Source organism: Ictalurus punctatus, chromosome 9 (assembly GCF_001660625.3).
Source record: "Ictalurus punctatus breed USDA103 chromosome 9, Coco_2.0, whole genome shotgun sequence".
Lineage (NCBI taxonomy): Eukaryota > Metazoa > Chordata > Actinopteri > Siluriformes > Ictaluridae > Ictalurus > Ictalurus punctatus.
Window position 1 is genome coordinate 8885310 of NC_030424.2, and position 25587 is coordinate 8910896.

Here is a 25587-nt window from a genome sequence, read left to right on the forward strand (position 1 = left end):
AGATAATGATGGAAAGATTGGGGTGCTTTTTCTTTTCTTTTTTTTTAAGAGCAGTTTTGATTAAAAACTTAAGTTAGCAGGACTCTAATTGGTGATTTAATGAGGCTTTCAAAACTACCCTTTGCAAGTTTTCCCCTTTGCTACCCTTGTTTTGATGGCAGTGGTCATATGCCTGATTGTCACCGGTGTAAATGGATTCATTCCAATTGAATTCATTGGGATTTTAACTTGTCCTTGCTCTCCCAATGATGCGTCAAACAGTTTTTTGTTGTACCACTTGGGAGGCCAATTGTAATTATTAATTAAACAAACAACAAGAAGTGCAATAAGGTTGCTCAGCCACTTATATTTGCTCGATATTTGTTTGTTGAAAATAACAAAATGCTCACATTACAGATAAGTTCAATGACTTTTCTCATCTTCTTATGTTATGCATAAAGGACCATTTTATTTCATCTGGAGTGTATCGTGACAAACACTCATGCACAGATTTCACACACAAATTCTGATAAAGTAATCGGACACAAAGGTTTACATGACTATGATGCTTCTATTTAATGGATTACCTACAATTTCTAACTAGATACGAATTTCATTCAGATTGACCTCAATCAGTTCACTCTATTCCGACTGAGGTGTATATATAACCGTTTTGTTTCTGATTGAGGTTTAAAATCTGATTATTAATCGATTTTTGTTAAAATGTGGAAAAACAAACAATTTAAGGAAAAATCTAATTAAAATGACTAAAAGGAGAAAGAAAACCAGAATAGCATTCACTTACAGCCAGCACCTCGATGTCATTACTCTTGTTCTGCAAACTGTTGCCAAGATTCTGCAATCTGGTTTGTATCTAGAAGTACACAGAGAGAAAGGAAACATTTCTCCCTTGATCACAATAAACATGAATACTGGACATTGCTGTAAGATATACAGCAAGGAGTGTTTAACTCTGTCTGTCTCTCACTTAAGGATTGGGAGTTCAGTAATACTTCACTTGCATTGGGGGGGTCTGTGATGGAATAGTCACACTTTTTACAATTCATGCTTCCTAACCCCTTGCTGAAGGCAGCTATGCCAAATTACTCTCTAATGCAGAGGCCGCTGGTGTTTCTCACAGGCTCTGGACATGGGAGAGATGCGGAACTATAAGGTGTTTTATAACCTTGTTTTGATCCAAGTGTGTTATGAGGACTTGGAGTGTGCAGTGTTTACTATTTACTGAGAGTCACTGAGGGAGCTGGGAGAACACCAGAATTTTCTGGTTCTCTTCATTAATGTTAAATGTTGGCACATGTAGGTGAAGTGCTTGTTTAAGTGTATGCATTAATGCAGCCACACCTAAACACAAGACTGCAATAACCAAGATCTAAAAGACATTATGTTGTCTTGAGATTCTGGTGAAATGTCATACCTGTGTCTCATAACGGCGTCGTGTGCTGGCTGAAACCTTGTCCGGTGTAACCAGGTTTACATTCATGTTCATTGCTGCGCCTCCCCCGTGTTGCTCCGATGACCCTGATACATGGCACACATTTTATTAAAAAACAAGTCGTCATCAACACCAGCAGCATCAACAGGGATATGCCTAGTCTAATCCATTTGTTACTAATTTCGATGCCACAAATAACCTTTAAATATACTTCAAATGAGGAAGCTATTCAAGTAAATTATTTCAGACATTTGACCTTGCGGTGACTTTGATCCTGTTTGGATGAATTCCAAAATGTAATCATTTCATATGCTGGACACAATGATAATTCTATATAAAATCCTGCAAACATTCAAACACTCATTCTTGAGATATCGTGCTAATGACAGAGCCATAATAAAACCAGTCACATTTACCTTCTACATTCATTCCTTTATTGATTTCTTGGTTCATTCTTGAATTTCCTTTAGTCAGTCAACCATTCTTTCTTTCATTCCTTACTTCATACATTTCCTCAATCAATCCTTCATTCATTCCCTGCTTCCTTAATTCCTTCATTCATTATTTCATTTACTCATTCTTTCTGTCATTCCAATCTTCCTGCATTTCCTATAGTCCCTCCCTACATTTCCTTCATTCACTCCTTCCTTCATTAATGTGCATTTATTTAAAGACGCACTGAGGACAGGAGGCTTGAATTAAGAGGAAGGTGTCAATTTCAGTGCTAGTGTGGAATTTATTTGGAGTAACTTTGCGATTAACATTCTTTACTGCTTTGTCGCTTTTCAAAAGTAAGTAAAAAGAGTCTCTGCCACATGACCATGTGAAAATAAATCCAACAACATAATAGGATTGTAAAATGTAGGCTCATAAATTGTACTCATTATGTTTGGCCTTTTAAGGTACCCAGTGTGTAGTATACAAATATGTGTGAGCGCACACACACTTGCAGAGTGCTGGTTTTGCTCTGAAGGTAAATGAACTTTAAATGAAATTCTTGTTTAGCTGTGTGTGGTCTATTTTAGCTCACCTCCTCCAGCTTAACAGGCAAAACAACAACAGAGGCCAAGTAGGAAAGTTGATACCTGAGTTTAGCAGGAGTGATCCCTTAGAATTCTGGAGAGACCCTCCCTCCGATACCTCTCTGGGAGAAATCAAGAGAACATGAAGTTAAACAAGTGTCGGTGTTCATAGCTTCCCTTTGTGCTGCTGAATCAAAGATAAATGGCATAAGGCGTAAAGACACAATGGAGTGATACTCACCGGCTTCTCTCATCAGAGAGTTTGGTCCGGCATTTTTGGATGACGTGATCCACCAAGTCCGACTCTGGAATCCTCTTTTCTGACTGACGGTCCTTCTCGAAAGATTTCACCTACAGCACAGAAAGAAACAAAACATAACATTTGTATAACACAAATGTAACAAAATATGCTGTTTGAGTTCTATTTCATTTCTACTGACCACCAGAGGTGGTGATTTAAGCACCTGGATGTCCATCACGTGTATGTGCAGGTCAAGTGTTTGTATCAGCAAAGTCACCTGTGACCTGAGTGACGTATGCCTATTGCCCCGGTACTGACGGCACGTTCACCCCGGAAGTGACCTCTTGTTATCTTCTCGCGTTGGTAAGCAGGTTTCAGGAGTGCAGGTACCGCTGGTAATCTTGTAACCCAAAGGTATCGTGATTATTTAACTTCAGATAAAGCACTATCCTGCAAGAGGTAAGTGAACTCTGCTATCAACGCTGTTTAGGAGTGGGCATGCTCGAATTCAGCAATCGGCAGTTTACAGTTCGTGATCAGTTTGGTGTTGCTCGCCTTAATGCTGATACAACGTTAAACTCTTGAGGTCGCGCTGGAATCTCCTCCTGTAGTTTTCTGTTTATAAGTATCGTGCAGTCATTCCCCACAATTTTGGTCGTTTAATTTTTTGAGGCACTTTCGGTAAGCAACACAGCCTGACTGGGCTTCATTGAAGTGTTTTTCATACCCTTGATTTAGTTCATGAATTTATTTAATTATTGGCTACAGTGTGAGGGTGTTTGCTATTAACTGTGCCATAGTTATGATGGAGGAAATCACCCCCCAATATTTGTATGGTTTAATTTTCATAATTGACTCGTTGTTGGTAGGACAGGCTGCACAACGCACCCTGACAGGAGGACTGAAACGGGGGATTGTTTTTTGTCCCCGAGATTTAGTTTGTGGATTTCTTTAATTATTAGTTACATTGAAAGAGAGTGTCATCTCAGCTTACCATACAGACTAACTACAAAGTGGATATATTTCTCTTTCGTTTTCAATTACCACCTGGCAAATTGTTCACACAGGGAAAACCACATAGTAATCACTGCTGGTACCCATGTTCATGACGTATTGATTGCCAGACCCCTCTTGAACTAGAGGATGGCCATGAGAGAGGTCCTTCTTGCCTGGGGGATGACCACTTAAGAGAGAGACTGACTGAGATGGTATGCATGAACAGCAGCTCCATGAGCTTAGCAGCACGGGCAGCCAGGCTGGCCCAGCTAGAGAGCATGTTGTGCACTCAACCACATCCTACACAGGCCATGTCTCCTAGCTCTCATAAGCGCCGTAAGAGCGATACATGGGGGGGCCCTTGGTAAGGGAAAATGCAGAAAGGTAGATCCCCTAGCCCAGAAGGTAGACACCTTGGTTTCTGAGTTTGCAGAGATTAAATCTCTCCTAGAAACAAATATGGCTCAGTACATACCACGGCCGATTACCCAGCCGAGAGCACAATGCCCAGAGAGGTTTCGTCAGCCAGCCCCCTCGCTTGGCACAGCAAGGCCAGCCTTCTGTCCATTGCCCCTCCAGAAATTATATGGGGCGAGGGGGTAGACAATGACTGTAATGCTCCCGTGGATTCTTCTTAAAAAAAGATGGCGGATTTTGCCCCATACTGGATTTAAGACCTCTGAACACACACCTCAAGGTTTTCAAGCTCCACATGCTACGTAGCGTGGATGTGCTGCAAATCATCAGGCAGAACGATTGGTTTACAACCATCGACCTGAAAGACACATTTTCACATCCCAATCGCACCCCAGCAGAGGCAATTCCTCCATTTTGCCTTCTAGGGAAGGGCTTATCAGTTTTGTGTGCTCCCATTCGGGATCTCACTGGCACCAAGGGTCTTCAACAGGTGTGTAGCAGTGGCACTGTCTCCATTACAGGCCAGGATGATGCGAATTTTCCCGTTCCTGGACGACTGGTTGATCTGTTTCCAGTCAGTGCATTCAGAGAATCAGCATTGCTGATCTCCCATGTTACTAAACGAAGGCTTACAGTGAATTATGGAAAGAGCTCTCTGATACCCAGTCAACGAATAGTGTTTATTGGCATCCAGTTGGACTCACGGTTGATGATGGCTACCCCCTCTCAATAGCAAGTCAACAACATCCTCCAGCTCATCGGTTGCTTCAGAAGAAGCAGGGCTCTGGTCCGCAAAGTGTTTCTGAGACTGCTAGGTATGCTCACAGAAGCCTCATCGGTGGTCCGTTTGGGCCTTCTGTCATTATGGCCTCTCCATATCTGGCTGAACGACCTTGGCTTGCATCCCACTCAACACAGGCACAAGCTGGTCAGAGTCACTGCCAGTTGCCTAAAGTGCCTGCACCCATGGTGGAGAAAAGCATATTTTACCCAGGGGGTTCCCTTAGGGGCCATACCTTCTCGCAGAGACGTAGTGGCCACAGATTCCTCCCTGGCAGGCTGGGGAGCTGTATGGCAATGCAGGACAGTCAGAGGCCAGTGGAGTCCTTGGCAGCAGAAACAACACAAAAATGTGTTGGAGCTACAGGCAGTAGCTCCAAAATCAAAAGTTTCCTTCCAGTGCTGGTAGGAAGGCATGACCTTATAAGAACAGACAACACATCTGTGGTCTACCATATAAATCACCAGGGGAGCACCAGGTCCACACAATCCTTGAGGCTGGCCCAACAACTGTTATTTTGTGCCCATCCTTACCTATTGAGCCTGAAGGCAATGCACTTACCAGGCACTCAAAACACAGCTGCAGATTTCCTATCCCGGCAACGCCCCCACCCTGGCGAATGGAAGCCCTACCCCGAAGTAGTGCAAGCAATCTGGTACAGACATGGCATGGTAGAGTTGGACCTTTTCACCTCATCGTCAATGACACACTGTTCCCTTTGGTTTTCACTGTGGGAACCAACATGCCCCTTGGGCCAAGATACACTGGCCCATGTGTGGCCAAATCGAGTACTGTATGCTTTCCCTCCACTACCATTGATACTGCCCACCCTAGGCAGGATCCTCGAAGGCAAATCACAAGGTGCTACTAGCAGCTCCCAAATGGCCAGGGAGGGTGTGGTTCCTAATATTACACAGATTACTGTACAGGGAGTCTTGGTACCTCCCTGTGAGGAGGGATCTCCTCTCACAGCTGGAGGGTCAAATCTGGCACCCGAACCCATCCCAGGTGCAACTTTGGGTCTGGCCTCTGAAGGCCAGAGCCATTATTAAGGTTGTGTGATCCAGCAGTTGTACAGACCATCGACAACTCACATGCACCTTCCACCAATGCGTTGTACGCTAACAGATGGAAGCTTTTTTCCGAGTGGTACCAAGCACAAAATCAGGAGCCAACATGCTGTTCCATACCGATAATCCTCAGCTTTCTCCAGTCCCATCTTGATGGAGGCATTGCAGCCTCGACCATCAAGGTATATATAGCTGCCATCTCAGCCATGTATAATAGAGTAGATGGCGTGACAACTGGGTCCCACACCCTTGTGACCTGCTTTCTCAAAGCTGCACAACGACAGAGACCTTCTCGATAAAACCAAGTATCCTCTTGGGACTTGCCACTCATATTAGAGGCACTGTGTCAGCCTCCATTTGAATCCTTAGAGAGGTCTGATTTGGGGTGGCTGTCTATGAAAACAGTTTTCCTCTTAGCCATGGCATCGGCTAGATGAGTAGGTGGGTTGCATGCCTTATCAGTAAGCCTAGAGTGCCTACACTGGAGTTCTGGGAACACAGGGGTAACTTTATGGCAGAACCCTTAATTTCTCCCAAAGACCTTTTCTTCATCTTATACAAACCAGCCCCTCAGTCTGTCAGATTTTGAGCCCCCAACTCAGGAGGATGAGCAGGGATGAAGTCGAGATGAGCTCTCGAGTGCGAGCCTGTTGTGCCCAGTGCAAGCACTAAAGTGTTATATTCAAACGACTGCTGAATTCCGGCAGTCAGATTCACTGTTCGTATGTCATACAGGGCATAAGCGAGGTCACGCTTTGTCCAAGCAGCATCTGACAAAAAGGATTGTAGATGCCATCATTTATGCCTATAAGGGCATTGGTCTCCAGATCCCTCCTCAGGTTCAAAGTCACTCAAGGGGTCCAGCTTTCAGATATTTGTGCAGCCGCATCATGGGCATCAACCTGCAGATTTGCGAGTGGCGACAGCACTTTTTCCTCCGGATTCACAGCTTCTTCTTTTTTTTTTTTTTTTTTTTTAAAGAGCACGTAGAACTTCCTTGTGACCTTTTTGGTACTACTCATCCAGGTGCTTAAAGTACCACCTCTGGAGGTCAGTAGAAATGAAATAGAATGATGGTTACGTATGTAACCACAGTTCTATGAATTTCAGATGACTGCCAGAGCTTGGCAGTCACTCGGAAGATTCGCAAGAAGATTGCTAAGAGGTCACTTCCAGGGTGAACACACCTTTAGTACTGGGGTAAATGGCATACATCACCAGGTAACAGGTGACTTTGCTGATACAAACACTCGACCTGCACGTACACGTGATGGACATCTCTGGCGGTCATCCGAAATTCATAGAACCGCAGTTACATATGGAACCATGGTTCTAACCTACATAGTGTTTGGAAGTGTAAGTGCACCATTTAACCTTTAAATGCATTCCATGCATTACCAGTGACCCATGAGCTCATTTCCCCCTTCTAGATTATCTTTTTTTATTTTTAGTTATGGCCCCACCTTCATAGTTTCCCTTTTTGTGTGAGGAAATTTCACTTTTCTTTATGCAGACTGACTGCATTTACCACCGTTTGCTTGTTAAACTGGCTCTTTACCAAACAAGCTCTATTCAGGAAGACAGTCTAGGCAAGTTTAAACAGCAGGCTAAAAGTCAATGTTATGTCTTTTTTGGCTGTTTGCCAAAGCCACAGTGACATCCCATGGGTTGTCCCAGGCAGCCACACATGTTTATAAATCTTGAAAATGGCACCAAAGGTTTAATTTTCAAATACATGGGGTAGACAAATCACTGCCCCTGGTGTGTCTGGGCTATTCATTTTTTATTTGTATGTTCAATTAGAGTTAATTCTTGTGCATAGATGTCGCATGATCTTTTCAGTATCAGGAACATGTGGGCATGTGGAGACACTGACTAAACCCAGAAAAATACTATTTGGCACAAAGCCATCAAAACGTTCCTGCTTACTCCACACATTTAATGATGTTGACAAGATGCTAGCCAGACACAAATAATATCTTTTACATGTGATGTGAGGACAGAACGCAACAGCTTATAGCCAAAACATTGGCCAATGACTCGCTGAGTTTTTGCTGAGGCACAAACACAATGTGCTACATTAGAAACGTTATTTTAAAAAATTATTTAAAAAAAGGATCATAATCATACACTTGTTAATTTCCCCCAGTTTGTATTAAATTACTTAACTCAATACACCTGCTACTTCTTAGACTAGTTCCCACACTTTTCAGCCTAAGGTTCTCAAGCAAACAAATCTGAGCAGCACATATGAACTAGTGGGCAAACTAATACATTTACAATTTGTCTAACCTTGAAAACCTTGTGACCAGAAAAGCAGAAATACATAACTAATGCATTTGTACATTTCACACAAATAGAAAGAAAGGCTTGTTTTTGAGGCTTACTTTAACATAGGTGCCCTCTTTGTCAGAGACCAGAACCATGAATGTGATGCCTGCAAGCCTGCAATGATCCAGAAGAGCCTCCTGAGACTGAAACACACACAGAGAATATTTATGATTTATCCTCAGCCACACTAAACAGGAAACTCCCTCTCTCACATACAAACATATAACATTATAATATGTTTATTATAACATTAACACTGATGACACCGATAAAAATGTTCATTATAACAAACACCGATAACATTCCAGTTTCTGGGTATTTACAGGGAAACAATATGTACAGACTCAGGATCACAAATCGAGGTGTAACATTAATGCTTTCTCAGAGATCTACTATTTAATTTCGGTTATTATTTGTCCAACACTGTCCCAGTCCTCTATAGAATATCATTAATTTTAAAATTATTTCACTTTCAAAATGTCCTTTGATTCCACCCTATATTAGCTTTGTGTAAAAGGCAGATGGATATCAGTGCATAAGCATGTTAAGTGCAACTAACGGGAAGTCGTATGGTGAGTGTTGTTACTGAGCTGACAAGCGACACAGACACATGTAAGAGAGGCTGATAAGACACACAAGTGTCGCCCGCTGTCCAATTAAGTCCATTAAAATGGACGTGCACAGCACAGCACCATGTTTGGGTAGGAAGCAGGAAAGCTATCACAACATTTAGGTTTGTACAGGTAACTCAACATGATGTAGGTACAGCACAAGTTTTAATACCACATTGCGAGTATTGAGAGTACATGAGAGTTTTGAATTGTTTATGTGTTGATTTAAATAGACAAACACTATATGGATGTTGTATTATGCTTATAAATAAGTTAAAATGATATTGTGCATGCTAATTTGAGCCAGATAGGCCCATTTGTACATGGAATTCAGGTATCCCTATTGTAGAGCCATTGTAAAACTGAAATTGAATCACAAATTGTATTTAAATCTAGTTTTTCCTCATATAGGTGACAGTACTGGAGAGATGAACATCAAATCATATTTTATATATTCTTACATCCTTATTCTTTTTCTTAACTTGCATCCTTCATTTTCATATTACATATTTTACTTACTTTACATCCCTTAATTATATCCTTTATGTTCTTAACTTGCATTCTTATTTTACTTATGTCCTTTACTTACTTAACATGCATCCTTCATGTTCTTAATTCACATCCTTTGTGTTAACTCAGATTCTTAAGTTACAGCGTTTACCTACTTAACTTACACCCTTTACGTTCTTAACTTACATGATTTTCTTACTTAATTTATATCCTTTATGTTCTAAACTTACATTGTTTACTTATTTAACTTGCATCCTTTATATTCTTGATTCACATCCTTTATGTTAACTCGCATCCTTTTACTTACTTAACTTACACCCTTTACTTTTGTCCTTTACGTTAACTTACATACTTTTCTTAATTAATTTACATCCTTTATGTATCCTTATGTAGGCTGATTTAACCACATATCCACAGACTCTCAGGAAAATGCTAGCGCAAATGTAATGCCGTATTTCTGTGTATTCCTACAATGTCTATTGGATGGCTGGCTGGTGAACATGTGTCTGTGTGTACGTCACACATGCATGCAATGCATGTATCTGGGGGCAGATTTATCCTGATCACACATGCTGCGTGACGTCCACATCTGGCTCAGTGACTGCGGTGCAGACGTCATTCTGTGCAGCATGGCTCAGAGCTGCACTCATCACCCTCAGTCCCAGCCAGCCAACCTCAAGAGTCATCCAACAGCCATAGCACAGTAGTAAAGGTTCTGCTTTAGTAAACGGAACTGCCGGACTGTCAATGCATCTAACTCTTGTACAACGAACCAGGCTTTCTTCTAATATGAATTCATTAAAATAAATAAATAAATAAATAAATAAATAAATATGTCTCCTTCAGGTTAATCTTATATAATTTCCTCTTAAAATTTTACATCACTGGATTGTCTGGCCTCAGCTCTGTTCATGCCACATATTGTCAACTGTATGGCCAGCAGCGAGGTCAGTGCAACCTGGCAGGACAAATCCACTGCTTGGCCTAAGACAAAACATTTAAAAGTGAAATGAAACCAAAACAGATCTTTCTTAGCTCATGCCTTGGTTCGATTGTGTTCTGCCTAGATTCATCTGTACTAAACACTTAACAGAAAGTTATTTTTGTGCATAAACTTCCACTAAACTGAAATGACTTTCTTCCATTTCTACAGGGCCTCTGATTCTTGGATCCATCACTATGATGGTTACTGGCAGAGACATGCCCACTGTTTATAATCCAATCAAATTCTGAACTCCAACACACCCAAATATACTGTTTCACTCAGAAATAAGGTCATATTGTGAAAGAAAATGCATGATGCGTGTCACATTATCTTTAAAGAGAAATACTGGTATAAAACTTGGTATGTAGCACCATATTGCATCCATCGCCCTCAGTGTTTGTGTTATTATATATATATATATATATATATATATATATATATATATATATATATATATATATATATATATATATATATATATATATACACACACACACACACACACACACACATACATACATATATACATACACACACACACACACACACACACACACAATATATATATATGTGTGTGTGTGTGTGTGTGTGTGTGTGTGTGTACAAAAATCAAAATATAATCACACAAGCCAATCACCTTGTGCCACCAAAACAGCTCTGACCTGTCAAGGCATGGACACCACAAGACCTCTGAAGGTGTTCTGTGGTATCTGGCACCACGACATTAGCAGAAGAACCCTTAAGTCCGGTAAGTTGTGAGGTGGGGCCTCCATGGATCGGACTTGTTTGTCCAGCACATCCCACAGATGCTCAATCAGACTGAGATCTGAGGAATTTGGAGGCCAAGTCAACGCCTAGAATTCATTATCATGTTCTTCAAACCATTCCTGAACAATTTTTGCAGTGTGACAAGGCACATTATGCTGCTGAAGAGGCCACTGTCACTAGGAAATACCATTGTTATGAAGCGGTGTATTTGTATATGTTTAGGTAGGTGGTACGTGTCAAAGTAACATCCACATGAATGGCAGGACCCAAGGTTTCAAGCATAGCTTGTCTTCTTCCCATAGTGCATACTGGTGCGATCTCTTCCCCAGGTAAGTGCACATTAAGTAAGACATGCACCCGGTCATCAAAATGATGTAAAAGAAAACATGATTTATCAGACCAGGCCACCTTCTTCCATTGTTCCATGGTCCAGTTCTGATGATCACGTGGCCACTGTAAGCGCTTACAGCAATGGACAGGGGTCAGCATGGGCACTCTGACCGGTCTGCGGCATACACACCCCCATACGCAGCAAGCTGCATTGAAATGTTCTGAAACATTTCTATCATAGGCAGCATAAACTTTTCAGCAATTTGTGCTATAGTAGCTCTTCTGTGGGACTGGACCAGATGGACTAGCCTTCACTCCCACATGGATAAGTGAGCCTTTAGCGCCCATGACCCTGTCACCGGTTCACCAGTTGTCCTTCCTTGGTTAGTAAGTATTAACCACACTGGGAACTAACTGGGAAACCCCACAAGAACTGCCATTTTGGAGATGCTCTGTCCCAGTCGACTATCACAATCTGTTTTCCCATTTTTCCTGCTTCCAACAGATCAACTTTGAGAACTGACTGTTCATGTGCAGCCTAATATATCTCACCCCTTTGACAGGTGCCATTTTAACAAGATAAATGTTATTCACATGAACTATCAGTGGTTTTAATGTATGGCTGATCGATGTACACACACTGAAACTATTGGAATGGCAAGGCCAATTCATTTGCTTTTGCTGTACACTGAAGACATTTGAGTTTGGGATCAAAAGAGTTGATACACTCTCCCAGTATTTTAAAAGGCATGTCCAAAAGGGTTGTAGCAAACTTTAAACAAGCTCCGACATGCCTTTTCTTTAGCAACGGAGTCTTGCGGAGTGAGCATGAGGAGTGGAGTGCATTGCCTATTGTTTTCTCTGTGACGATGGTACCTGCTGCCTACAAGTGTTTCTGGAGTTCTTTCCGAGTGGTCCTTGGTCCTACACTTCTGACTCCCTGGTCAGAAATCTTGCGAAGAGCTCCTGTGCACAGAGGGTTGATGACGCAGTGATGTTGCTTCCACTTGCGGATAATGGCCCAAATGATGCTTACTGGAGGACTCAGAAGTTTTATTTATGGACTTTAATGTTGTGAATTCTTTATATTTCCAGATTTCTTGAGTTAACACTGATGTCTGGTGAAAATTTCATTTGAATAGCTTCATTGGAAATATGTTTACTGAAAAAAATGTTAATACTTATTTCCCCCAATGTATATGGAGTCTTTCCATAAAAGGAAAATAATCATTTTTGTGGATCTTTTTTTTACTTTCTTGCAGGATAGAGCTGGCAGTCAGATATGAAGCTTTCGGGAGAAAGAAAGAGCATGAGCGCATATATGGTGCTGCAGCGCTGTGTGACAGATTCATTCATTCAACATCAGTAACATCATTCAGGGTCACAGTGGTTTAAATAAAAATTTTTAAAAATTATTAAAAAAAAGTGTTTATGTTGTGCCACATATAACCAACTAAGTTTGTCAGAAAATATTGTAGGCATGTACAGTACAAAAAATAATAACTGGGAGTGGGCAGGATTGGTAAAATGTTCTGCAGGAGCATTGGTGGGGGATGTTTAAGAGTGTCTGCAGATGTGGTTTGGTCAGGCTGGATTGGTCAGAAATCTGACACTCATGTCTACCTCTGATATGACACAAGTATCTCACAGAATCTGTGGCATAACTATTACGTTGGAGCATAGTCATATTTTGGATCAATATAATCCATTTCCAGTCAGGAAAAATATAACGGGAAAAAAAAGACAGATAGTGTTGATTTTGGACACTGAGTTAAGTGATTTGAGGTTAAGAATCGGCCAAGATACACAACCAAGAATATAAATAAAACCAGATTAACATGAAGAGCAGAAAACACAATGTAAGCCAGCACAGCAACTGCAGAACCAAGATGAAAAACAAAATGAATATGATAGTCATTTGGACTGCTTAACTGAGTAGTGAGTACTAGAGTGGACTAGAGCACAAGAACAGGGTGTGAGTAATTGGGTGTGTAATGCTGAGGCAAAGCTCCCTGGCACTGATGGAGTGCTACTGACATGCAGAATGTGCTTGTGCCATGGCAACAGTATGGAAACACTCTACACTATTAGCACTAACCCACTACACTAATGTGACACATACCCACTGACACACACATTCAACATATTTAAATCAATCATTCACCTATATATTTAAATAATACTATATTAACCCCTTTAATTCATAGCTTTCCTGTTAACGCCAGTTTTACACTGTGAGATGTTAAATAACAACATCTCTTATTTTCTTTTTGTTTAATTTTTTTTATTACTATTATTACTACTTGTCACACTGTAGGAGATTATCTGAAAATAAAACTAGGCTGAAATCTATAACAAGCTGCGTAAACAACCTGTTCCTCATGTAAGCTTATAGAATGAAGATCCTCTAATGATAGACCTACGATTAAAGAAATTACTACGTTCTGCTGATGTCATCAATCCACGCTTGTGCAGCAAATAACTGTAGTGGCATAAACAAACATCCTTCAAACTGAACTGGGGTAATGAGGATATTTATTGTTCTGCTCATAAGCATGTTTCACCATTTCACTACTGTATTTGTAGCTGTCCCATGAATTTTGTGGGATCCTCTTCCATCCTCTAACTGGTGTATATTAGACAAGTGATGAGTGTAGCTTCGTTGCAGTTACTAAATATGTCACTGTAGTTAATAAATAATATGCTATAGTTGAACAATAAGATTTGATGAACTAACAAAACTGTCAATCCTAAACCGAGACAAGCGTGTGAATTGTACACCTCCCTGAATCTCAAGTCAAATGTGAAAACCCTGACCTGTGACACATCGTAAACCAAATCAGCTGACACTCCGGCAGTCCAGAGCTTCTGCATGACATTAACGGCTCTGCTCATTGACGTGTGGCCTACAGGGACCACCAGCACATCACATGAGCTTACTGGAGGCTGTGGAGAGAACAAGACAAGACAGCCAATCAGAGAAAGGCATGTTCGCAAACAACCAATGAGAAAATCAGACAGAGGAACTGATCCATCAATCTCACCGGTTCTTCCATGGCTGCCACAGCAATACAGATCTTATCAAGGGCTATGCTCGCCCCCACCGCCGAGGCCAAGGGAGCAGCGGCTGCTGGTCCACGGAAGTCCAGGATCTGAGGGAGGAGTCGAAAGCAAGCTTCTGAGAAGCAGGTGTGTAATGGGACAGTGCTCATTACAATTTATTAACACATTTTGTGTATGTTTGACCTACCAGGTGGTCATAGCGTCCTCCAGCTGCTATTATATCGGGAACAGTGCGCTTGCGCTTCTTAATAAAGGCCACAAACTGGAAGACGACCCCGCAGTGCTGTTGCACCTTGTAGACGAGGCCCAGATTGACCACCACCTGTAACCCAGCAAGAAGTTCAGCTGCTTAGTATAAAAGAGGCCAATACTGGGTTTACTTCCACCTATTGTATGTAGGAACCGACATACCAGATTCATTGTTAATGTCTCATGACGTCTTTAATCCCAATTCATTTAAACTGACTCATATTATTGTTCAAATCATAAAAATCACTTGTAATGGAAGATGTTACATCCTCATGTCATATATAGTTCCTGATAAAACTGTAATATCAGAAGACGCTTAAGCAGAGCAGTGTGGTTAGCAGTTGTACCTGTATTTTAACTCCTAGTCTTTTGAGCAGACCTGTAAGCTCCTCCAGATCTTTAAGGCCTTGCTTGGCCAGCTGTGTGACTGCAGCAGTTTTCTGTTTGGTCAGAGAGTTGATGAAAGGACTGAGTTCATTCAGCTCTCCCTTCTGCTCTATGAACTTATAGAGCGTCTGCAACTGCACATAGATGCACACTGAACATGAGACTTCGTTTACAATGGTAAGACATACTGAAACAGTAAAAGACGATGCGCCTTATTCAATTAATTCCTGAATAATTATTCAATAAGGACCTGAACAGATGAACACAAAAAACTGAAATGCACAGAAAGATGGATTAATCAGCATGCATTTACAGAATAGTCATCCTATGATGACAGATTTTTAACAACTGATGTATTACACTGCAATATAAATAATTATTCAGATATTAAAATCACAAATCTAATTAAGGATAAATCCAAAGATTAGCTTGTATATTAATCTTTCAAATTAACGTCATCGTTAAATCTTGGCTTCCAAGATTAATTTAACAATGAAATTCTGAGTTGATTTTTTTTTTTTTTTTTTTAACGTTTAAACTTCTTTCAGCAAGATGTTGGTCTAATTTCACTCTGTCGTATAGGTGCATTACACTCTGAAGTTGTGTTTGCTGGCTCCACTATTTCTACACTGGATTTCTCATCGATGTGATGCTGGAAAATAGCGAATAAGAAAAGAATCTTTTGCTCTTCGGTTTTTAGGATCCAACAGTGAAATCTGACAGTCATCCAATATGTTTGAGTTCACTGAATTTTTTTCAGATTAAAAGCCATTGTAACTGCACTAGCAGTTTCCCCTGTGACTTCAGCAAGGCAAACAACCGCTAACTTCTCCACACTAACCAATAACTTAGCGTTAGAATCACTAAACACATCACATATTTTTAAAATACACGCATGTCACACAAGCATAAGTGTTTCAGGGTGGAATTTTCCAGTATAAAAAGGATTCAAAAACTTTCCTAGGACCTACAGCTTAGATCTCAAAATACTCAACATACAGTTTAGGTCTATGAACCAAGAGGCTGTTAATTTCCTGTAACGTACACTGTTATTAGACAAGGACAGGTTGCAGAACTTGGCTTCCACCTCGCGTTTCGTCAGTTTCTCACTCTGTTGAGAAAGAGAGATACTGAAATTGAGAAGTTATGTCATGAAGAGAGGGAGCAAATTAGTACCATAAGCAAATCCGTGAACTCTGTGCACTGTGAGATAAAAAGTAAAACACACAAAAGTGTCATTTTGATTTTCAGGGTTGAATATATTCCCTGCTTGCTATGGTGGGCTTTTGGTTTTAACATATTATCTGTTTAACTTTGTTGTCTTCAGTATTATAATTTGCACATTAATAATCTCAGGTATGTAGTCTTGAGCTGAAGTTGTGTATTAGTCCCTGGACTATTTGTACTGACATGAGGAAATGTTTTTTGAGAACAACGCACTCCTGTAACTCGCTGAAGTTAGGGGTATCTTCCAAAAACGATAATGTAAACATGATCTGTGCTGCAGATTACTGTGTAGAGTGCAACAGTGTTGCAAAAGCATGCTATATGTAGCATGATCAATGACCTCCATCTCAGCATGGGTCTTACAAATAACAGAATAACAATATGTGCATGGTATAACAAATGTGTAATGGAAACAGTCAGCTACCTTCAAGATTAAAGATTACAATAAAAATCCAAATTCATTTTCCATTATATTAAAGTGCTGATGAATTCTTGATTATGATTGGTCAAAAGGTGTTTACAGATGTTCTACAACAGCAGCTCTGATAGTAGTGTCAGCTGCAAGCTGTCAAAGTATATGCCAGCTAATACCTTATTGTTTCTATAGTAACAACTTACACAGGGAGGGAGAATCCATTCACTCTCCATAAAAAAAAAAAAAATAAATAAAAAAGTGTTACTTTGAGATGTAATGTTACTGGAAAATAATCAACGTCAGGGTCATAATGGTCATCACACCACCTGATCACGACACTGATTATTTTTTATGTTTTAGTCCTTACATGGTAGCCTTTGCACAAATTTGTGGAAGTATATTGCTTGGGTATATTGTAAATGTGCCCACCAAGGTCCCAATGTGTGTGCATGTGTGTGCATGCATGTCTGAGCTTACCATGGCATCACACAGTATACTGGAAGCCTGATTTACTTTGTCTTCTGGCACACCACTGTGTAGCAGAATGGCTCGTAACAGGCTGGTGTGGTTCAGATAGATAGTGTAGTTCCTTTCCTGAAATGCATCATGAGACATAAAACTATTAACATGTACTACTTTACATGGCCTTATTGCTCAACCATATTTTGATGTTCTCCCATGAGATATTCCTGCTAATTTTCTATACACGATATCAAAATTGTTCCTGGTAGAACCAACGCACTAAGAAGTCACAGTTGTCATCTTTATCACTAAGGACTGCTGAAGATATGCCTTTACAACATTCCTGTTGAATTGGCATCACAAGTGGGGAGAAAAAAAAGAAACACATACACACACATAATTAAAAGTAACTTTTTTAGAAATTCAGTCAAATTCAAATGCTGCTTGCATTAGGCACCTGGAGCGCACTGAACTCTTGGATAACCTCAGAGATGGTGTAGATGGTCTCGGCATCAGGGAGTAAGCTGCTCGTCACAGGCACGACAATGTCGAAAGCACACTCAAGCAGCTCTTTCGGATGAGCCCTGTCCAACTTCCGTGGCCTGAACACACGCTCGATACTGTACCTGATCAACATCAAGACTTAATAATTAGGACCATGGCATGTGATTCACAGTGTTTTAAAACAGTTTAAAAAATAATAAAATAAATAATGCTATACACACACACACACACACACACACACACACATATACATACATACATACATACACACACACATACATACATACACACACACACACACATACATACATACATACATATATAATTTTATTTACTTATTTATTTATTTCAAACCTACCTTTTGACGTGTGAAATGCCATTTCTGGCCACAAATCTGGCAAATGAGACCTGGAGAAAAGAAAATGCGGGACAGACAAAATAAGATCTTATAGACATGGTCCTCATAAACACAGCATACTTTAGTAGATGGTAAACTGGAGTAAAAGGTAAATACTGGTACTGTACACGTGAAAATTCTATTTGTTATTTTGTAATTTCACAAACACTCCTACACATAATTCTTTCTGCTGGAATGATGCATTCTGATTTGGGGTCAGTTTCAGCATCATGAACATCTAAAATGTTGTGAATGCTGATGTTGGGGCACTCACCCTCAGGTCATAGGGAAGAGTGACCAGCATGCCACTGTGGTCCATAAAGCAAGCCACCTCACAGCCTTCATACAGCTTCCGGATCCTGGGCAGGAGGAGGGGGGTCTGTAATCTTACTGCACCTGAGAGAGAGAGAGAGAGAGAGAGAGAGAGAGAGAAACAAGACTACTATAGTGATGTGAACTATAAGATTGCGTTGAAGTCAGCGCAAGAGTCTATACAGTAGGAAGAAAAACAGAAACAAATTTTTAAGTAGATGGAAAGTGGAATAGGATCTTAAGAGAGTAAGGAAATCCTCCTGCCATTAATTTGGTTCTTAGCTAATGCTAAATATACTTTAAATACAATGCTTGCACAATGGCATAGTGAATTTCATCATGACCAGAACTGTGTGAAAGAGCTTATTCAGTGCCACAGCTGCATGTCACTATCCAGTCTCACTCAGCTAGTTTAAAGCCTGTCAGAGAAGCTTGCAAGCTGACAGAGACCAAACCAGAATCCACTGAGGTGGAACATGGCGTTTTAAGTCCTAGCCTGGAAAAACCTCCCAAACACTGCTATAGACATCAACCTACATTCAAGGAAGGCCAGTCATTGAGCTAGAAGGATTGCTCTGTTGGAGGACAAGAGCTTCCATTCTACACACCCTCACTTCCATAATCAACTATTTAATCTGAGCCTTGTATGTCCCCAAGCCGTCTACATTAGTGCATTTCAAGAATTGGTACATCCTTAATAAAAATTATGATATGTAATATGATACACAGATTCATCATTGCACTGATTTAATTCATTTTCCTCATTAACAGTGTGGCCTAAAAAGCATTGAAGCTAGTATCATTTGTAGCCTGTGTGTGGCAACTCTTTAACGAAGTGCAGTTTGAGGTGTTCTTTGATTTTTGTATAATCTGCCTTTAACTGCACTAATTAAAAAAAAGTTTTCAAAATGCAATGTCCTGATCCAGTGGGATTACTGGTCAATAATTACTGATCCTGTTTTCTTAAATGTGACAATAGAACCCCTAACACCCAGATACAAACTGGAAACGATCAACAGCTCTGCTGAGTTTCTGGAACACCCAGATTTGGGGGGGGGGGGGCTTGGGGGGGAAGAAAAAACCCTCACTTTTGCTCTGTGCCGAGCAGTATCCTATCATAACATAATGGGGCAAGCAGTGAGTCATCATGATATTAGGCAACATTAAAATCTTTCTATGATCCAAGACAGATGGAGGAAAAAAAGGCCCATAACCCCACATTAAAAGATGCAGTTACACCACCCAGCATGGATGTAAAGCAAACACTGCACAAATTGCAAACTTTGGCAGCTATACAAAACACCCTGAAATCAAATCCTAATGGTCTTAAACATAAGCTAAATGTTCTCACGAAAGAACACAAACATACGTTCCTCACTCCTATATATATATTAACACATGTATAATTCACCATGAAGAACAATAGCAGAGCTCTTTTTACTGAGATTATAAAAGCAAAGAAAAAACCCCACAAAATTATTTGAATCTTGGCAACTGAAAACAGACATTTTTTCTCATGCATCATGCACCAACACAGCATTGACTGAAAGCTCATTCAAGACCCTTAATCAAAGAGTGTGTTCTACCAAATAATGATTTATTTGCTATGACCATCATTTACTGATAATCTGCTACACATTAAACTCACAACTCTAAAAACACAAAACTCCATCGTGAAACACGTTACATATGTTTATATAGAAATATCTATAATATGCATTTAGTGATTCTGTGCTAATGTGTTGTTTGCTGTATTTCTGTTTTTCCTGTAATTAGTTAGCAGTTGTGTGCTATGCTTGTGTCACAGGGGGTCACTGTAAGCATAGTTACAATGCCTTTAATAGGAGAAAACATTTCAATGATGGTTTCATCGGTAAGTTACGGCAGGGACTGGGTTCAACTAGCTAGTGATCCATGAGATGCTGAAGCACAATGGCAGTGATAGTAGTATTAGCATTAAAGTTGAAGCTTTGGAACTAGGCCTGTCCCCAGTGAAAGATAACTGAGTCACCATGGTAACAGCCCCCCAGTGATAGTAAAAGTCTGTTTACTGGCAGGTTAATGCAAATCATTGTTTGTGTTGTGATGTGATGGATTGTTCTCAAAACCAGGCTGTTGAGCTATGCTTGTTAAGCTTGTTATTCACAAGCATGGAGCAGTGAAATAGGTGCATAGAGCAACTGTCATACATGAAAGCACCGGAGCTTGGTGAAGACTGAGAATTCCTGTCCCCTGGCTCACCAGAGTCTAGGTACACTCTGCTCAATAAGTCAAGTTAATCAAGTAAAAGAGCTATGGCCTAAAGAAAGTCACTTGTATTCTTTATTCTATTATAGTGAAGGGAGTGCTGTGGAGTAAAACACCCAAATATACAAAGAAAAGAGTATTTATGTTTGATGCGTTACCATGGCAACACTAAAGATATCAAAAATCAATTCAAAATTTTAGATCAGTCATGTCTTGACATTCTGAGCAAGTTTGAAATGATTCGGATAGATTTAAGAAGACTGTTTAATATCGGCTTTAAGTTGCACTTAAAATGGCGAAACCATTCGAGATATCAAAAATCCTTTGGCAATTTAGCATCTTCAATGTCTTGACATAATTTTGTCCAAGTTTGTTGACAATCACATGAATCCCCTAAGAGAAGTATTTAAAAATGCAAAGCATTTTTTACACATATACTGCAATTTTCAAAAAATATACATTAAATCCAAAATGGTCAACTTCCTGTTGGGCGGAGCTAATGACTCTCAATTTGAAAGTTGTCCGGCTTGATGAGAACAATGTATGTACCGAGTTTGGGGACTGTAGGCGAAAAAGGGGGCGCTACAGAGAACGCCTCCCCGCCCATGTCTTAGCTTTTGCCAACTCCTAACAACCGGAAACTGATGTGTGCCAACTTTATGAAATTTTAAGCATGCTAAGGGCCTCAAAAACACCAGAAACCAGCATTAATGGTTGATGCATTACCAGGGCAACACTAATTAAAATATCAAAAATTCTTTAACAATTTTACATCAGCCATGACATTTCCCTTTTTTCACCATAAATTTAACAACTCACCATGGTGAAAACATTTGAGATATCAAAAAACCCTTCATAATTTAGCATCTTCAATGTCTTGGCATAATGTTGACCAAGTTAGGTGACAATCACATGAAACCCCTAGGAGTATTTAAAAGTTCACCACATGCGCTTTTAATAAAATCCAAAATGGCAGACTTCCTGTTGGGCAGAGCTAATGATTGTCAGCATGAAAGTTGTTCGGGTGGATGAGAAAAATACGTGTACAGAGTACAAGTATGTATGATATATGCACCAATGTTTTGTACTGTGTAAAAGAGGGCGCTACAGAGCAACCCAATCAAGCCCATGTGCTACTCTTTGCCCGGGCCTAATGGCAGACGACTCAGAGTTCATGGGAGACCGGAATGCAAAGGTCAGCAATAACGAAGGCAGCCAAGTGGTTGGAAAAACAGACTTGGCACCAAGAACGAAGCAGGAGAACATTTGATCTGCAAGACTAACAATCTGTTCATTTCAAACACTTACTTTCAAAAACCCAAAAGGCAAATGTACACATGGACCTGACCCACTGGATTGTACAGAAATTAGATCGACTATGTTTGCTCATGTAGGCGATGGAAAAGTTCAATACCGTCAACAAAAACAAAGCCAGGAGCTGACTGTGGTACAGATCACTAGTTACTAGTATATAAACTCAAGCTCAAGTTGGGGAAGACCAAGCCAATCAGGCAACTTGTAAAGAACAATCTTGATAAAATATCACCAGTGTTTAGAATGCATGCAAAATCGTTTCACTGCATTGGACAAAGATGGCAGAGCACAGGAAGAAATATGGTAAGACATACTTGAAGAAAGTAAAAGAACCTTGCTTCAATGAAAAGAAAGGAGGACAATATGATTAACTGAAGAAACCTTGAATATTGCTCAGAAGGCTAAAGTGAAAGGACAAAGAGATGATGTTATTTAACTCAACCAGAGATTTTAGCATGCCACCAGAAAGGACAAAAAAAAAAAGTCCTATAAGGGCATGTGCAAGAAAATAGAATGCAAAAATATCAGGGACAGGACCCGATCAGCTTTCATGAAACTAGGAGTTAAAGAAGAACTTCAAACCTCAAATTGGAATGCTGAAAGACACTCAAGGACTCATGCTCAATGATGTGGAGGAGATCAAGAACAGATGGAAGGCATACAACATGTCATTGTACCATGAAGATCAAGCGGAGCAATAGGAGTTTCAAACTATGCCTTACGAACAAGAACCATTTCAAAAGGATATCTGCATGTGCTTCATCGACTACAGCAAGGCATCTGATTGTGTGAATCAGAAACTCTGGACCACGTTACAAAGCATGGGTAAACCAGAACAACCTCATGCACAAACTGACCGAGAAGCAACAGTTCAAACAAGACAAGGGAAATAGAATTGTTCAGAATTAGGATCAGGAGGGGCGTAAGACAAGGCTGCATACTCACTCTGAATCTGTTCAATTTATATGTGGGGAAAAATTCATCAGGGAAGCAGGGCTATATGACAAGAAACATGAGAACGTGAAAATCGCTGGAAAACTCATCAACAATCTTTACTATGCTGATGATACGACTATATAAGCTGAAAGCAAAGACGATTTGCTGTTCACCAAGATCAAAGAACATGAAACATTGAAAACATTGAAAATGGGCTTGCATCTCAACGTGAAGACGAGAGCTGTTCATAACTACCAAACTGGAAATCTTCACATTTGATGGAGAAGAAATAAAGATAGCAGATGACTTCAATCTACTTGGATCAGTAAAGAAGTGACAAGCAGGAAAGAAATCAGCTGACGAAATGCTCTAGAGTCTAGACAAAATCGCCCTGAAGAGCTTGGACAAAATTCTCAAGTGCAGGGATGTGACGTTGTCCACAAAAGTTAGACTAGTTCAAGCCATGGTCTTCTTGGTCACATGATATGGATGCAAGAGCTGGACAGGAAGAAAACTGACGCCTTTGAACTATGGTGCTGATGATGAATCCAGCCCTGGACGACCTGGAAAACAAATGCATCAGTACTGCAGCAGATAAAACCAAAGATGTTACTGGAAGCTCTGACAATACTCTTACTTCGGTCACATCATGCGGAAGGAACAATCAATGGAAAAAGGAGATCATAGTGGGCAAAGTGGAAGGTCAACGTAGAAGAGGAAGGCCTACTACGCAGTGGATCAACATAAATCACCACAGCCGTGGAAGACTGGACGTTTTTTAGGACAATTATCCATAAAGTCGCCATGAGCCGACAACGAATTGACGGCACCTAACAACATGCTTGCTGACATTTAAATAAAAAGTTTGATTCAAAATGCAAGTTTTTTTTAAACAACAGCAACTTATAATTATTGCTATTACTATTAATTAACAAAACTGAAACTTAAAATGTAAGCTCCCAGCTGTGATTACATCACATGTAGACAACATTAATTCTAAGCCCTAAATTTTTTTAGTTGGCAAGAAGACATTCTTACTGACATATTTTACCTTGTTTTACATGGCTGCTTATTATTAATGATCATTATAATCATAAAAGGAAATATGAAACATGACTTCTTAGTGAGGCTGCACCAGTGCATAAAATATGAAAGCGTCTAGAGATAACAGATTTACAACCCATCTTATATACTATTGTATTGTATTATATTACATTATTATATTATGATGTAATCAAATCCTGAAAAAGTTAAATAAGTGCTCTCAGGCAGAGGCGGAACGTGCAAGACACTTTCAAACTCAGTGTGAGTCACTCACCATGCTTTCTGAAGACTCTGGTGATTGTCTCATACACGTACTGCTGCAATTTTGCACTGTTGAAATTAAAACTACCCTGGGGAAAAAGAAAATAGAATGGGGTCGGTTAGGAACTGGTGGCTGTGAGGTGTTTAAACATAGCTGGCACTATATGAACCAAATGATGAGGTTTTATGAAGGTAGTATTGGAGTTTAAAAGCTGCACAGGTACATACTGACATCTAAGGGTGAGGAGGGAATAATGCACTAAACTGTGAGTCTGTGAGGTATATATATATATATATATATATATATATATATATATATATGGGAAAACAAGTCCTAAAAGTAGACCAAGAGATCCCAATTAATAAATGAGACAAATATTACACTTGGTCACTTATTTATTGAGGAAAATGATCCAATATTACATATCTGTGAGTGGCAAAAGTATGTGAACCTCTAGTATTAGCATTAGTTTAATTTGAAAGTTGAAGTTGAAAGTTGAGTTGTTGATGCTCATCAGGCTGGAAAAGGTCACAAAACCATCTCTAAAGAGTTTGGGCTCCACCAATCCACATTCAGACAAATTGTGTACAAATGTAGGGAATTCAATACCATTGTTCCCCTCCCCAGGAGTGCTCAATCAGGAACGATCACTCCAAGAACAAGACGTGTAATAGCCTGCAATGTCATAAAGGAGCCAGAGTAACATCTAAATCAACTAAAGGCGTCTCTCACACTGGCAAAATTTAATGTTTATAAGTCCATCAGGAGAACACTGAAGAACAATGGTGTGCATGGCAGGGTTGCAAGGAGAAAGACAATGATCGCCAAAAATAACATCGCTGCCTCTCTGCAGTTTGCTAAAGTTCACATGGACAAGCCAGAAGGCTATTGGAAAAATGTTGTGTGGATGGATGAGACCAAAATAGAACTGGACCGCTAGAAGCGGTATGTGTGGAGAAAAGAAAACACTGCATTCCAGCATAAGAGCCTTATCCCATCTGTGAAACATGTAGTATCATGGTTTGGGCCTGTTCTGCTGCATCTGGCCCAGGACGACTTGCCATCATTGTTGAAACAATGAATTCTGAATTATACCAGCTAATTCTAAAGGAAAATGTCTGAACATCAGTCCATGAAGTGAATCCCAAAAGAAAGTGGGTCATGCAGTAAGATAATGACACTAAGCACACAAGTTGTTCTACCAAAGAATGGTTAAAGAAGAATAAAGTTAATGTTTTGGAATGGCCAAGTCAAAGTCCTGACCTTAATCCAAC

At 40.1% G+C, this 25587-nt stretch overlaps 1 protein-coding gene across 4 annotated transcripts in view; it reads right to left on the minus strand.

Moving 5' to 3' along the window:
* Positions 1-25587, minus strand: part of eif2ak4 (eukaryotic translation initiation factor 2 alpha kinase 4) — a 66304-nt gene that overhangs the window by 6599 nt on the left and 34118 nt on the right. For 3 of the 4 annotated variants that reach the window (XM_047157549.2, XM_017476212.3, XM_047157550.2), the window contains 15 exons: positions 24326-24401; positions 18473-18594; positions 18160-18209; positions 17755-17923; positions 17313-17429; positions 16239-16304; positions 15154-15327; positions 14745-14879; positions 14539-14646; positions 14312-14440; positions 8347-8433; positions 2696-2805; positions 2518-2576; positions 1415-1518; positions 785-853 (listed from right to left, as the gene is read on the minus strand). In XM_047157549.2, coding sequence (XP_047013505.1) covers positions 785-853; positions 1415-1518; positions 2518-2576; positions 2696-2805; positions 8347-8433; positions 14312-14440; positions 14539-14646; positions 14745-14879; positions 15154-15327; positions 16239-16304; positions 17313-17429; positions 17755-17923; positions 18160-18209; positions 18473-18594; positions 24326-24401 — 1575 coding nt within the window. Of the gene's footprint in view, positions 1-784; positions 854-1414; positions 1519-2517; positions 2577-2695; positions 2806-8346; positions 8434-14311; positions 14441-14538; positions 14673-14744; positions 14880-15153; positions 15328-16238; positions 16305-17312; positions 17430-17754; positions 17924-18159; positions 18210-18472; positions 18595-24325; positions 24402-25587 lie in introns of those variants that run through there. The other variant, XM_017476213.3, reaches the window with a different exon arrangement.